Source organism: Gallinula chloropus (assembly GCF_964237585.1).
Source record: "Gallinula chloropus genome assembly, chromosome: Z".
Lineage (NCBI taxonomy): Eukaryota > Metazoa > Chordata > Aves > Gruiformes > Rallidae > Gallinula > Gallinula chloropus.
This window is the reverse complement of record NC_140089.1, coordinates 37,775,083-37,791,421: the sequence shown is the minus strand read 5'-3', so window position 1 is coordinate 37,791,421 and position 16,339 is coordinate 37,775,083. Positions and strand designations below refer to the sequence as shown.

Genomic DNA, 16,339 nt, shown 5'->3' with positions numbered 1-16,339 from the left:
CATTGCAGAGATATACCTGATTGTATAGTATGTGACTCTTCTCTTATTCTAAAGTTTCTGTGTTCTGATACTACAGCCATCTTAAGTGTATCAACCGTTCTGTTTTTGCTCGAATGTTTTAAGGAGAACTGATGCTCTCTTAACATAGAATTGTCCCTTATGCACGTTTCTTCTTCATGCCTAGAGGAGGAGGAAGAAAGTTTCTGTATTAGAGCAATTGCATTCATCCAATTCTGCTGGCCAGTGCAGAGATGGGATCATAGTCAAAATACAGGATGTTTTGATTCAGTCTTCACAACAGAAAAACCTAAAGAACGAAAGAACCCTCCGTGTCTTCCACCGTTGTCCAAATTCTTACTCTTCAGCAGTTAAAATTGTTCCACTAGTGGCAAATGCTGTCTCTGGATGGAGGTCTCAGCATTGTGTACTGAGCTTGGCATGTGTTCCTGTCTGTTGGTTGCCTGTAAAACTTACTTAGAAGTCTAGGGGGAACAGTTCGCTTAAGGCTTCAGTTTCACAGCATTCATGTGGCATAGATGGAACCGATAGCTCGACCTATTTTCCCCTCAAAGTCATCTCTTGGGCTGAATAATTACCTTTTTATTCCTACAAATATCTTACTAAACATTTGAGAACAGAGGGAATGTCTTGCTTTTTTTTTTTTCTTTTTCTCTTTTTGCTTACTGGAGCCAAGTCCACAGTTCTGCAAGTGATTCAGTGCAATTTTAAATGTGCAGTAAGGGCTTGCTCACATGCCTAGTTATTTCTGCATGAGAACTCTAGTTTCAGCAGTTAAATTGTTAAGACTTGACAGAGGCTGCTAAACCAGTGTTACGTTAATGGAGTCAAGTGCTAATTTTTACTATAAAATGTTATAGTCAGAATATTAATTTTTAAGTAATCTGCACTGTGCTTTCTAAGCCTTTTTTCAAGTTAGTTCACGGTGGAGTGAACCCATACGTGCTTGAAAGAAGAATTTGCTATGTAACAATCTGTTTCTGACATGTATTTTTCTTAATAGAATGCAAGATTGCAGTGCTGCTTTTTTCTGGACTGTCTTAAAGTGAGAGTTAGTTGAACTCCTGGTAGCTTTCCCTACTGTGGTTTTGATGTGTTTCTGTGTGAAACTGACGGCAGGATTTGTTTGAGTATGTAGGCCACTATTGTATTAGAATTACATAACCCTGTTGAGTGGTGGAAACAGATGAAAAGACAGGGATATACGGCGTCCCCTCACAGATTATATCCTGCAACAATGAAGACAGCTCAAGCTCTGCAGAGAATGTGGTCACATGCAGTCAAAAAGTTGGGGATTTTAAAAGGGCACGTGAGTTGCTTTTTGTTGCATCTTGCTCCAAGTCTTCCCTCCTCCTGACTCCCCCTCCCCCATAACCCTCCCCTCTCCCAACCCTCTTTTGCAGCCAGATAACTGTTGTGGCAATCCTTCTGGTTTTGTTCTTCCAGTGTGAATGAAGTTGTCTTCAGCATCTCTCAGTAGCAAGTAATTGCATAAGTCTCTGATGACTGTCAGGGAGAGTTGCAACAGCTGCCTGTTTGTAGCATGCTTTTAGCACTTTCACTAGTTTACTGCCAAAGATTCTGTTAAGCAGTCTATTTTGGGTGTGTAGAAAGCACCTGTCGTTTTGGTATATGAGCATTAGGCAGATTTAAGCAAATCCCGACTACAGTGTTTTAATTAGAAGTGGACTGACTTTAGTTGCTAATTAATTTAGACTAGATAATTACGGTAATTTGCATTTACTGCAGGTAGCCTATTATCTGTGTGAAACCTGGATAAACTTGCAAAACAGCTACTTTTAATAACTGGAGGTGGAGCTTTTTAACCATTTTTGCTGCCTTTCTCTCCAGCGTTTTGGGGTGCTGCCTTGCAGTGAAACTGTGATCCTGTGAGGGATGTGCAGGCTGCTTGGGATCCCTTCGTGTTTACTTACAGATGAACTATGAAGAGATTGGCACGGTGACAGAGGCTTTTTGTAACCTGTCACTTGATGTGCTCAGAGGAGAGGCTTCTTACTAGTAGTGGAGCACCAGAATTTTGTGATTGTGGTTGACACAGTCTTAGTTCTTATCAAGTCCTCAACTAATGATTTATAAGATTTGTATTCTCTCCCTCCCTCTCAGTCTTCTCCATTAATCTGTCAGTATGGGTTAGCATCGTGGCAGTGGCAAGCAGCAGTACGTTTCATAATGTTAAAGAGATTATTGCTTAGAGATTTGAGGGAGTACAGATGTGTTTTGTGCCTTATGGGCTTCCAAGGTGACCATTCAGTTCTCTGAACTGTTACACAGCCTGCATAGCTTTATCAGTATGGCAGAACTAGTCCTGTTGTCTTGTTAATTATGTTGCACAGAATCAGCTTTGCAAGTACATAGTGTACTTTCCTTGGCTAACATAACAGAAAATGTGAGCCAGTTTCCCAAGATGCAGCTTCTAAAAAGGTATTAGTTTAACAAATACTTATGATCTTAAAAGTCAATTATTAATTAATTAACTTCTGTTTAATGTTGAGTAACAGCTTCAAGCTGAAAGTAAACCCCCAAAATTTACACAGAAGGTACCTGAGACAGTCACTGATACTATGAAGAACTTTTTCTAGGCACAGGTGAGATGATACTGTAGACCTAAAATCTTCTAAATCCTAGTTGTAGTGTCTGTAGGCAGTAGTTTCTCTTCCATTCTTATTACTTAGTTTGTGACCATATACCATGAGACTGACTTGTCACAGTAAAATTCACTTCTGTCTGTTAGCTTGCAGTGCTGGTTTTACTACACTGTGTATGTCTTCAGTTGCACACAACGTTTTGCTTGTTCCACTGCTCGTGCGGGGCCTAGTTCTCCGCAAGGGAATTCCTCTAAGTTTACGTATTTCCTACCCATAAATCCAATCCCAGTACCTTCACTGTGCTTTCCTCAGTCCTTTTTCTGAGGTGGTGTACTGGATAAGCAGTCATTCCTCAGGCCCTCCTTCATTGGGTAGTGTATTGAAAGACCTGTTGTGGGAAGAATAAGGCAGCTGTGCTGCTCTTTGTCGTGGTGGATGGTAAGCTCTCATCAGTTGCATCCTGCCTGCCTTGCTAATTTGCCTGTGCAGAACTGGACTCAGTATCTAGGCTGGGATAAGAACTGCATACAGTGAAAACTGATTGATGTTCTTGTCACATGTCTTAGGCTATTGCGGCTTTTGTACAGTGAGAAGGATGAAAAAGATTTTCCATCTCCCCTGCTTCTACAAAATTTGAACCCACCTCCTTGTCCTTCAAATTTTACCCATTATTTGATACTGTCTGTCATCTTAAAAACTTCCATCAGTGAACTCAACTGTAATTTAAATGACACTAAGGCCCTTCTTCAGCACAGACTAGGTTTCTGCTAGATTTTTTTAAAAAATCTCACATAGAAAAGCAGGACAGCAATGGTATAGCTGGTTGACTGTTCAAGCTTTTTCATACATGCCAGACAAGCAAGCCTAATCACTTCTATTTACTGCAGCATCACAGCAGCTCCCAGAGAGTGCTTAGCTGCACAGAAATTCCTTTACTTAGGGAAGGTTCTCTGTGTAAGGGAATACATGTAGTAAGACGGTTCAGTGTCAGCCAGTTGAAGGGTCAGACATGCCCTGGTTAAACGGGAATTTCAGATGAAATAATTTCGCCGTGTGCTTCAGCAAAGTAATTCACTGACTGAAAACGTACGTGTTTTAATGCTAACAGCTAGAAATGTCACTCGTCCTTGTCTGATCTAGATGAGCAGAAATGTAGAAATGCTTCCTTGTAATGCTTTTATTGTAAGGCATCCTCTTCCTCAGCTATCGTAAATGCATTTGTAATTAGACCCAAAAGGTTCTGCAAATTTGAGAGCATTGCTCATTTTCTGGGAGAACAGTGGGAATTTAACACTGCTCAATGCTGTGTGAGTGCTGGATGTTTTGCCTAACCTTTCAGAAACTCAGAGCTGTGTACGTGTGGTTTTTTCCATAGAGCCAATGTTCAGTGGAAAATGTAAGCCTAGTTCCTGTTTGGGGTGCTCAGAATCCACTGGACGAGTACATCATGTGGCTCTTTACATTCAACAAACAGCATCCATAGCTTGCTATATAAACAGTTGTTTACTGCCAGAACACGTACAGGGGATGCTTTAAAGCTGAGGCATACTCTTCCCATGTCACTTCTCTCTGTTTTGGCATTTAGTTGCTCATACTCCCTTTAATGCCTCTAAAAAGGCTGTTCAGTCAGAACTGAGCAGAGTCTGAACTTTTCTGAGCGAACTCTTTGCTTCCCAAGACAGACAGCTGCTTCCAGCAGTAAGAAGAACCTACAGCTTGAGTCTGTGCATGCATGTGCTTGTGCAGTGCTGGGGTTTTTCTCCTGCAGTGGATGCCTTGCATTTTGAAAAGTTTGCAGTGACTCAAATACTGCAGCTCATTTTCCCTTCCTTTTCCAGGACAGGCACCGAAGGGGCTGTCTGTGTACTGTATGGTGCATCACAGCTGGGTGATTATTCAGTATTATATTTTAAGCTGTGGTGTTGGAAAGATTTCAGGTTATATCATGTAAGATAAACTGATAGGTTCAGGATCAGTTTTAAATGGAAATGGGGGTGGGGTGTTTCTGAGAAATGTCATAGATATACCAGCACTATAAAGTGATACACTCTGCCCTCCTCTAAAAATTAATTTATTGAGGGGCACCTAAGTACTCAGTTATGTAATTCATCATGGATAAAATATTTTGTTAAATCTGTGTGAACAAGAAGCAAAAGATCTACAGGCTGGTTTGTTTTGAAAACTTCAGTTTCAACTGCTGATTGTGCTTCATACTGGAATGGAGAGGTCTTCCTTAAGTATTTTTCATGTTGTTTGAATCGGGCCTGTACAAGGCTAGTGTGATCTGAACTAAATGCTTTTGCTAAAAGAGACTTTTCCCGGAAATCCAGATGAGCTGTTAAGTGGGTAAAATGTGAAGGAATTCTACCACCCTGAACCCACTAGGGTTATTCTATTTTAAAAGAAAAATAATCATAAATTGAAATATATACATACCAATTCTACCAAATTATTAGAATACAGATATTATTTTTATACCTGTGTTTTAGTGGGGTATTTCATATTTCAAATTAGATAGTAGTATGCTTTGTGTTTTGCTAATTGGTTTCTGTGTGCAACAGGCCCCAGGCATGGAAGAGCTGATATGGGAACAGTACACTGTGACCTTGCAAAAGGTGAGTGCCTGTCATATTTTTAGTTTTCAAATATTCCAGCACTGGTTTAGTCTAAGTATGTTTCACAGCAGATGCTATTAGCATATCTGAGTCTAGGATTAACTCGTTGTCCAAATCAGATAGATACATTTTTCATTTTAAAGCTTAATTGCTAGTTACTCATACAGTAGTGTGACTCTTTAATGTTAAGAGTAAATTTAAATTGACAGTTGAAGTGCTGGATTTGCTACTGCTCGGTCTTTGTAATGACAATATAATATGCTATAGGTAAGCCACGCAGCAAAACTCATCATTGAATAACCTTAAAAACAAAGCAGGCTGTTCCATCAGGCAGCCCTGCATTGGATGTTAACATGTCCAGGCTTTATAATAATCACTGAACATGATTCCACTGATTTTAAAAAAGTTATTTATTCGTTTATGCTTTAAAACCTACCAGTGTAGAACCTAGTGCAAAACTACTGTTATAAAAATTTCTGAAAAGTGAAACCTGTACATGTCACTTGACAATTCCACTAGTAAAGGAGGAAGTATCTCATGTAGAGTTCTCTTGAGTTAGAAAAAGGACACAACTTGTTTCCAAGTTGTTGAATGGCCAGGCTGCCACCCTGTGGTACAGGATGTGTCCTTGGGCAACAGCAGTGGTGGTGGTGCTCCCACTGTTCATCTTGGGTTCAGTAATCCACATACTGTGTGGGTTACAGTCTTCCACATGTTCTGCAATGAACTTGATGACCTAAGGTGAAACAGTCATCTTTCCTACACAGACTATTTTTGTCTTCTGAGTTGTTGAGGGAAGGTTTTCAGGTTACAGAAGTAGATAGCAGAAACACTGAGGAAACAGACCTTACTTCCCATGATTTCCAGCTTTTTAGGTCTTGGATGTTGTGTAAATGGTCATTATGTCTTTGTCCCTGAGATGGGTGTATACTGGTGAAGTGGCAAAGGGCTGTTGAACTTGCTGCATCAGCACTCCTGTATTTTGTCTTGAAGCATGAAGCTGCCCTCAGTAAAACTAAGGTGCAGCAAGTGAAGTGCTGTTTAAGAAAGCCCATAAAATACTGCTTTTTTACCTCTATAAAGAAATAAACACTTAATATTGACGTTAGTGGAATACAAACTGGCATGCAATGAGCCCACATGCTGAGTGTGAGTTGGGAGAAAAGCACAACTTCAATTTGGTGTATTGCTTTGCCACTACGTTAAAACATTCTGTTTAAATGTAGCATAATTAGGAGCTGTATGCTAAATAGCTGATGAAATTAAACCTGTGTGTTTAACAAAATGTGGGTTTGTGTACGCTTTCTTGTCTGCAGTTCAGTTAGCTAACAGTTTTCAGGTCTGGTGTTGGGGACTTGCTTCCTTTTGCAGCTTATTAAGTATTGCCCTGATTTTATAAATGCTGAGGTAGGGCTATTGTGAATCTATTTATATGACAACAGGTTTGAAATCAGTTATGTATTTAAAACAGTTGATCGTGAGTGAGGATAAATTTAGAGAATTCACAAGTTCCCTGTTTGCTTTTTGTAATAAGTCATGATCTTTTTTTTAATTTGATCGTACTGCAAAATAGATGCCTGTTCCAGTTTCCCAAGCATCACTAACAAAATACATTCCTCTAACAATAAATTTGGTGTGACTGGGGTACTAGCACACAGGAACATTTAGTCTTGTTGCATACCTTTGTTAAATGCGTTTCTTACTAAATCTAGAGGTGCTGTGTATTTCTAAAACTCTGCATGCAGCCATCGTATCTCAAATAATATCAAGGTAGAGTGCCATCACAGGCACACTTGTGTTGTCTTTCTTTTTCCCTATTAAAGTTCTTGTGGATGGAATTGAGATTGGTTGTGCTTGTTTTTGTTGTGAAGGATTCGAAGCGAGGATTTGGGATTGCAGTTTCTGGCGGCAGAGATAACCCTCACTTTGAAAACGGTGAAACATCGATAGTCATTTCAGATGTTCTCCCAGGTGGTCCAGCAGATGGGTTACTTCAGTAAGTAATTATTTATTTCTCTGTCTGGCATATTTTGAGGGGAGTGGTTGTAGAACACGTAAAACCATCACACAGGCTTGGTGAAATCCTGGTGATTTAATCTACTAAAGGTTTGATGCCCTCTGGAAATCAGAGATGTCTGGTTTAAACTGTAAAAAAACCCCAACCCTACAAAACAAACAGAAACCCTCCCAAAAAACACACAAACAAAAAAAGCAACAAACAAAACCAAATTCCACTGGAGGTGTTTTCTTACAGAACAGCAAATAAATCTATTTCAGTGCTGTTTAGAAGCTTTTATAGTATGTTTCGCTTAAGATTTTATTTCTTTTAAAGAAACTGTAGAAATACTCAGTATTATAAAACATTCTTCCTGTTCTTCCTCCAGAAAACATGCTTAGTGGTCAATCATAAGTTTACACAAGAGCGGCTTAAGTCAGCCCAGAGAAAGGTCTTCACTGCTCAGAGATCAGGGGCAATGCTAGAGGATGGGAAAGAAACAAGTGTTTGCTAAATATTTATTTTATGTTTGAAAGGAACAGATATGGAAATAAAGTATTGCTGTAGTTCTCCTGGTAACATCATCCTTGGTGAGGCAACATCTTTCACAGACAAGCAATTTTAAATCAGTAGGCTGAGATAAACAGTTTCTAGTCACATTGCTCATCAGTTTTTCATCCTTTGACCTAGAAATCTGATGAGGGCTAGGCAGTTTTGAGGAATGCTGAAGCTGTGCAGTAATAGTAACTTGAAAGGATAGATTCTGGATATTTTGCCAAACATTTTGTTTTGGTGAGGGGAGGAAAAGGCTAGCATGGGAATTACTGAACGACTGGATAAAAGGGTTATTGTGAATCAGGCAACAAATCTTTCTCAACATAACTGTACAAAGCTTTTGTTTTGTAGCAGTGATCACCACCACCATCATCCATCCCATTTCATAATAACCTCTAACTTGGGGGTAAAATCACGTCCACAAACTATGTAAGGTTCTAGGACACTGGATGATAAGGCAATACCAAGGAACTCGGGCACGTTCAGACAAAACACATTCTGAAGGAAACTGAATGCAAAGCCATTCCTCCAGCAAACCAGAGAACGAATATAAGCCCAGCCATCAGAGTGTGTGGGGGAATTGTCCTGCAATCCTTTTTTGGGGAGAGAGAGCATAAATAGTTGCGGACTCTTGATGTAGTGTTACTTGGCTGGCCCTGTGTGGAGCCAGGAGTTGGACTTGATGATCCTTACTGGTCCATTCCAACTCAGTGTATTCTATGGTTCTATATAACATTAAGCTTGAGACCATCTTGGGATGTATGGACTGTGAAGAGAGATATTTTAACACTCATGTAAAGCCAGGATGAAATTGATACTGGAATATAACATGCTTTTCTGGCATACTCATTCAGCAAAAGGAATTGGAAGGATACAAAAGATCCACAAATATCATTCAAGAGTTAGAAAAAGTGCCATATAAAGAGAGGCCTAAAGAATGAAACCTTATATAAAAAGAAGATTGTGATGTGACTTGATTAAACTGAAGAGAAAATAATGGGTACTAAAGATTTGTCTAGCAGAAAACAGCATGGCAATCAGTAATTGATTGAGCTCATGGTTTTAATCTCTGCACTTCTTGCACTGAAATGCCTTTCTGGAAGACAGGGGCTTTAAATCAGTCGCATGTTGTAGGGCTGTCTCCTGGGAGTGACTGAGTTAAAAATTAAATGGTCTCTTTAATGTGCAGGAAGTCTGAACAGACAAGTTAGTAGCACCTTTTGATCTCTTGTGTTAGGGCAGGGAGGACCTTTTTGTGTATTAAGTTTGGTTGGTATTTTCCCTGAGTCACCTTTCTTCAGAAAGAATACCAGTCTGTCAGAAAAGTGTACTGGAGTGGTACTTGTCAAGATTTGTCTAAATATTGCCTCGGCTGCAGCAGTTTGAAGCTCTCTTGAAATTCCTATGCTGGTGTGAAAAAAATCTGTCACTAGGTGTGAAAGACTAGGATTTCTGAAAGAACTAAAAAAAAAAAATTGTCATCATATTATTAAAAACCCCAAAAATTTTCTTTTGACATTATGGCAAGGTACTGAAGCTGAACATAGTACATGCACACAGGTAGGCGCCTCTGCCCAAAGTCTAGTTTTTGCTTCTGAAGCTTCTTCTACTATTTAGGCATTGTAATGTTTGTATAATGAACATTTTTCATGAAGACTTCTTTTAAATCTATTTTTTTTCCTTCTCTCCCCCACCCCCCATATCTTCCAGAGAAAATGACCGGGTGGTCATAGTTAACGGGACCCCAATGGAAAATGTTCCACATTCTTTTGCAGTCCAACAGCTTAGGAAAAGTGGAAAGGTGGCCACCATTGTAAGTAAATTAAAGTAAATTACAAATGTATTCACTCACAGCAGCATGCACCGGTGTAACCAGTAAAGACTTTGGTTTTCTTCTATGAAGTGTACTACAAATTCTTTTACTGCAAAAGTAAAAGAATGTGGTTGCTGATCTGATCTTATTTTTTTTAATTATCCTACTGTTTTTTGTCCTCCCAAATACTAAGTATTTCTTCTGCACATGTAAATCTAATTTACTGATTATTCTTCAAATAGAACATTGGAGGGTGGGAGGTGGGGTTGGGGGTGGTGTTTCTGGCGGGGTTTTCTTTTTCCCCAACCTCTGTTGGAAATGTGAACAGTATTAATCTGTTGAATGTCACATTCTAACCACTGGAGGCGGTTTTTGCCTTTGTTTCCTGTTGTACTGAACAGGTAGTGAAGAGACCACGGAAAGTGCAGCCTGCGGCGTTGAAGAGAAGCCCCTCCCTTGACTATGAGGACAGAGCTTTAGATGTAATGGATGACCATGGAGAATTCGATGGGAAAAGCGCCAGAAGTGGCTACAGCGACAGAAGCTGGCACAGTGGTAACGGGGGGCGCAGCCAAAGCTGGGGAAACAGCCTGGATCAGAGCTACAGAGACGAGCGGGACAGGGGGCGTAACCGAAGCAGAGACCGCGGTCAGGAGCGCAGCTACAGCCGCGACCGGAGCCGTGGTAGGAGTGTCGACAGGAGCTTGGATCGAGACTATAGAAGAGATCGGAGCAGAGGAAGGAGCATTGACAGGGATGGTGGCTATGAACAGGACTACAGAGGAGACTACAGCCCACCCGGTTATAGTCATGGATCGCAAGCTGATCCTAGATACATGAGGGAAGTGAGGAGCCGTAGTCGGGACAGGCTTCGTTCACGAAGTCCTTCACCTGAAATGCACCATCAGCATCAGTACCTAGGACTGCAGGATCAGAACGGGCCCATCAGTGTTCTCTTAACAAAAGGGAGACACAATGAAGGTAGGCATTGTAGGGAAGGAGTGGAATTGGCTTCAAATGCAGGTTGTCCTTTTGGTGGGGGAGGGAGAGGAGCTGACTACTCTCTGCTTTTACAGGTTAAATGTTGAGGTTTTCTGACTGGTCGCTTAAATTGTTCTTTTTCCTGGCTGGCCTGTTGCCCCCAGCACCTTGAATTTTGAACAAAGGACTGTTCACCCATATTGTTTCAGTCTTTTCAAACCAGTGTGTCCTTTGGTTTTCTGTATTGTCTGCCCTGTTCTTCTGGTTCTCGTGGGATACATGGATCTGATCACAATTCAGATTACACTTGGCACATCTATGAAAGGGTCAGCTGTGACGATTGAAGAGTAGACTCTGCTTTTCATAGTGCATTTGCTACTACCTTCCAGTATAGCTAATGTATTCCAAGTATTGGTTGGTTCTGAATACTTCAGAATGCAGGTAAAAAATACTGAAATAGCAACCTCTGAAACAAGCCTATCCTTGCTTAGTGTTGGAGTGTGTAAATGAAAGTCAAAGGTCTAATCTTGTATGTACTGTGAAAAAAAGTCTATAAAGTGTATCTGAGATTAGGTTGTACATTCTTTACTGGTTGTTTTTTGTTGGGTGGTGCAGGGTTTTTTTTCAGTGGGGGCAGGTAGGTGGTTTGTTTTGGGAGGGGAGAGGTTGTGGGTGGTGGTTCTTTTCCTAGCCTGCCTGTTGTGATTTTATAAGATTTTCTGCTCATGTGAACTTGGTATGCAGGAGCTAACTTCTTTTTTCATGACTCTGGCAAGGATCATGGGGGGTTGGACTCAACGATCTCTTGAGGTCCCTTCCAACCCCTACAGTTCTGTGATTTAGGGCTCTGAAACAATTTCCCTTCTTTCTATTCTTCTCTTGCTTACATTATAGTTTCCACTTGTAAAGATAATGCAGATAGGTACACAAATAAAGACAAATGTAAGGTGTCTCTGCTAAGTTTTATACGTAGCTAGTAATTCCATAATAATTTATGCCACACACAGGGATACTCTGCAGCCTTGCACGATTGTGGTGGGTTTTTAAAGCTGATTATCTCTTTCTTTTCTGTTGCTCTAGGATGTGTGTGTTTTGAGTGTCGCCTTTCTTTTTAAGTAGCAAATATACTGATCCAAGTAACTGGGATCAAAGAGGGGAAGAGGGGGAGGATAGGAAAAAATCCTTTAGCTGAAAGAACGGAGACGCTGGGGTGCAAGTAGGAGAGAGTCAGCAGGCAGCAACTAGTTAAAAAATACCAATGGCTCTTCTGTTAGTGCTTTTCGACCCTTTTCCCTCTTAATGCCATGCAAAATATGATACAGAAAGAGAATCTAGTTCAGCATGTTAATAAGCACCTCCAGAATGACAGCATTGCTTTCCTGTTGAAGGTGCAGCCTAGTCATCCGTCATTGTTTTTAGATTTCTATTTCTTCTTGTTCTGGTGACAGCACAGAAATAGTCTAGGGTTGAGTGATTTTTATTAGGTGCACTTTCTTCCTCTTTTGCCATGGTCTAATGGGGGGAGGGTGCACATACGCTGTGTAGCTTAAAAAAAAATAAATCATCCTGGCTCATTATCTAAGCTGCAGTGGTTTGTTTCCCTTCCTTCAGAGTATGGTCTCCGGCTTGGCAGTCAGATCTTCATAAAAGAGATGACCCGCACCGGCCTAGCGACCAAAGATGGCAACCTCCACGAAGGGGACATCATTCTCAAGGTCTGTTCCCCTCCTGCCGCCAGCACTTCACCGGGCAGGCGTTACAGGGGCTGCTCTGGAACAAGTGATCCTGTAGCTAAGTTCACTATTAAACTTGTGTGTAGCACGGACTTGTTTGATTACTTGTAGTTTCATTATTGCCTCTTTATGTCCAGATCAATGGTACCGTGACAGAGAACATGTCCTTAGCGGACGCCCGGAAGTTGATTGAGAAGTCACGGGGGAAGCTCCAGCTGGTTGTCCTCAGGGACAGAAAACAGACACTGCTCAACATTCCTTCGCTGAATGACAGCGACTCGGAAATGGATGGTGAGGTTTAATGTGGATAAACCATTCTGCACTCTATGCAGGGACAGAATGGAGCGTACAGTGCTTTTCTGTGGTAGGGTGGTACTATGTTCTTTAAAAAAAACCCCCAGAAAACCCGCAAACAAGCCTAAGAGCCAAATAAGCATCAAGCCTGCTTCCTGTAGGTTTCACCTTTAGGTGAAAGAATAATTTTGTAGTAATCATATGCTTATGTTTTGGGCAGGGACAGAGGTAGAAGCAGCAATCTTGTTCTGGCACGGTCGGTCTTCTCAGAACAAGCAAGTCAGTTGCTTTCATAAAAGACTTGGTTTTTTAAAATGTGGATTGGATTGGTGTCTCCTCCTGACAGCATTCACGTTGATGACAGCATTCAATGAGAAGGAAAAAATGTCTGGACAGGAGGAAATTAAGTTCCCCGTGGCGACTGTCTTCTATTTACAGTATCTATTTTGTAGAGATCATCTCTCACAGTGTATGAAACACATCTCTCAGCATAATCTTGCTGTGGGCAGGGCTCAGGATGTTTAGGGGAGTGGGATGTTATGTTATTTAGTGGAAGGTTCTCTGATGTCAGAACACTGCGAGCAACTCTATGAAGGTTTCACAGTGAAGATACAGTTCAAGTCAGAGAGCTAGTCTGTCTTGTCACCAAAAAGTAATGACACGAGGACTGTTAATGGGAAGGGCATCTTCAGTTTGGGAACTTCCTGACACCTCAAATAGAAGACTGCTAACACTAGTTAAGGAGTCTGTGGTGTGCTCAAAGTAGATGTGTGAAACCTTCCTGAAGTATTTTCAGGGCGTTGGGGGCAGATGAAATTTTTTAATCCAAGTGAATCCAACTGGGAAAGGAATTAGGCTTAAAGGTTCAGTATGTCTTATCTGTGAGAGCTTTGTAAATAAATGTGGTGATCTGATGTGCAGTTAATTTAGATCTTGGATTTCTTGGTTTGCCATTGTCTTTACAGATATTTCTGAAATAGAGTCAAACAGATCATTCTCTCCTCAAGACGACAGATTACATCATTCTGACGTAGATTTGCATTCATCCAATGAGAAGCTGAAAGAGAAACCAAAGTAAGAAATGGTCTTTTCTAGTCCACTTTTCTAATGCTTGTCAGAGACATTCTTAAAGCATATAGCATTACCTGATCTCTCTATATTTTTTTTCCTTTTTCTTTCTTATAGTGCAAAAGATGATTCATCCAGTCGGATGTCCAGGATGGGAGCAACGCCAACACCATTCAAATCGATTGGTGACATTGCTACTCCTGCTGTTACAGTTGTAGACACAAACAATGAAGTGAACTACCAAGATGACCCAGCAGGTCAGTTTGAAGTTTTTAGTTGCTTTTTTTCTTCCTGGCCACAGAATGTCTACTCCCCCAGTCATGCTGACCTATCTACTTATACTCTTCGTGTCAACCACATTCTATCACACAAAGAAGAGAACTTTCCTAGCTTTGTGGTGCAGAGAGAAAAAGTACCTGAGATGATTTGAAAGCAGTTGCTTATTGCAGTTACCAGCTCAAAAATGTAAATACTCCCCTGCAGCATCTACTGTAGCCTGTTGCCCTAAGCAGCCAAACAAAGCTACTCCTGAACTCTCATCTCACTTGCCCGAAAGAGTTGTATATCCCTCCCTTGTCCTTTTTTGGGTTTGATTTTTTTTTTAAGAATTTTTTAAAAATGGGGAGGTCCATCAGCTCTATTCAAAGAGATACTTGACATTTGAAATTTATTAATCTTTGGCATGGAGGGTTTTGATTGCTATCTGATAGCTAAAAATTACTGCTATTTACGATGTTTTTAATAGCTTAGTAACTTTTATTGGCTTTTTTACATATAGTGACCCAACCAAAAGCAGTTACAAGAACGATTCTTAAACCCAGCCCTGAAGATGAAGCAATATATGGGTAAGGTGCCACTTGCTGGCTTCTCTTGCACTCAGTGTCCTTCCGGTGACTCTTCCTTGGTTGTGTGGGCTATGATGGTTTTGCCCATTTGGAGTGATACTCCCTTCATAGCTTAATGCCAAGAAGATTTATAGCTTCGTGCCTAGAGGAGATGACAGGGCTTCTAATTGGCTGTGCTTGAGTTCAACTTAGTTTCAGAAGTATCTGCCTGGAAGGCAGAGACTTGCCTTCTACCTAGAAGGTAGGTATAAACACCCTGTAATTCTGGACTTGTGTGGGAATGTACACAGTGGTATATTTTTATTCCTCTCTATTTGTTGCTGTGAGATAGTATTTGGAGTGCTGTGGCCGTTTTGGAGCTCCCCAGGACACAACAGACACTGGTACACTGGCGTGAGCCTAGGGCATCAGCCGCTGCAGCCTGTGACACATGAGAAGACAACAGAAAACCGGGTTTGTTAAGCCCGGAGAATGGAGGGCTGAAGGGGCATCTTACCCCTGTCTGCAGCAACCTAATGGGTGTAGAGAAAACAGAACCATACTCTTCTCAGAGGTACAGCAGTAGGATGAAGAGCAAGGGACACAAGCTGGAACACAGGAAATTCTGACTTGGTAGAAGGGAGGAAACAATTTATTACGAAGGTGGTTAATCAGTGGAACAGCTTTCCCTTGTAGGTTATGCTATGTCCAACACCACAGGCAGTCAGAGACATAACTGGTCAAGTCCCTGAAGAACAGCTTTGAGCAGAGGGCTATTCTAACTCGTGCAGTTTTATAGAAATGGATTTTACACCTCTTATTTCATATGTACACAAAAGACAACCCTCCCCTTCCCTGAAATACTAAGCTACAAAGAGGGTGTCCTCTATTTAATTTATTGCAAGACAAGGCCAAACCTGTGTGTTTCTGTACAAACTGCATGTTTTCTTTTGAGAGCTTCTAAATACAGAAATTGAGAGGAGAGGAGCACTGAGACTGTAAGAAGCCTAAAGATAAGGTTGTAGTTTGGAGTATTTTCTCCAATTAAGTTCTCTTCTGTGTTAGGCCCTGAATATATTGTCATTGATGTGAAATTAATCAAGTGATTATTTTGGTGAAGGGGAATTTATAATACAGGCTTAGGGTATTACTGAGAGAGCCTGACAGATAAATACTGTCCTCTGTGTTGGAAGGTCACTCAGGCATAGAGCTTTTCTGACCGTAAAAAAGCTGAACCTAGACCAGTAGCCTCTCCCACTGCAATGTGAAAGGACTGACTGTTAATTTGCCAGTAGACTGTACTTGGAAACTTTGCTCATTACAAGACAACTTTCATAACTGCTAGGCATTACAAGTGCTTATCTCCAAGTCTCTAACCTGGAATATATTCTGGGAAGCTTTTAAAGATAACTGCTAGCCAAAAATACACCAGTTCTAAATACCATCACTGAGTTCAGCACTGCAATGTCTCCTTTTGTACCACAGCCAGAGGTGTTTGTGTGGTGGGAGGTTTGTTTAAGGTTTTTAGGGGGGGCAGGAGGTTGAGGGGGAGGTGTGTGTGCTTGTGGGTTTTTTTCAGTTTCTTACTGTGGTTGAATGAATTATGTTTCCTTTGGCTACCAGCTTCTTTTTTTTATCCCCTCTGTTTTTGTCTTCTAATAAATGCATTAAACTGATTTCTTCTCCTTCCAGAAAAGGGAAATAAGGTATATATACACCTACCTCTTTCATGTACAATTTCAAGAGGGTGGGTTTTTTTGTTGTTAACTGCTGGTTGCTTGGAACACTTGTAGATTTGGAGATATTTCTGGTAATTGAGCTGAAAAGCAAGAACCT

General features: G+C 40.9%; 1 protein-coding gene across 1 annotated transcript in view; it reads left to right on the top strand.

Moving 5' to 3' along the window:
• TJP2 (tight junction protein 2) overlaps positions 1-16,339 on the top strand; it is a 53,899-nt gene that overhangs the window by 25,033 nt on the left and 12,527 nt on the right. The window contains exons 2-10 of the mRNA XM_084278907.1: positions 5,186-5,239; positions 7,111-7,235; positions 9,501-9,603; positions 10,005-10,584; positions 12,196-12,299; positions 12,455-12,608; positions 13,577-13,685; positions 13,797-13,936; positions 14,458-14,524. Of these exons, the coding sequence (XP_084135033.1) occupies positions 5,195-5,239; positions 7,111-7,235; positions 9,501-9,603; positions 10,005-10,584; positions 12,196-12,299; positions 12,455-12,608; positions 13,577-13,685; positions 13,797-13,936; positions 14,458-14,524 (1,427 nt within the window). The 5' untranslated portion in view covers positions 5,186-5,194. The remainder of the gene's footprint in view (positions 1-5,185; positions 5,240-7,110; positions 7,236-9,500; positions 9,604-10,004; positions 10,585-12,195; positions 12,300-12,454; positions 12,609-13,576; positions 13,686-13,796; positions 13,937-14,457; positions 14,525-16,339) is intronic.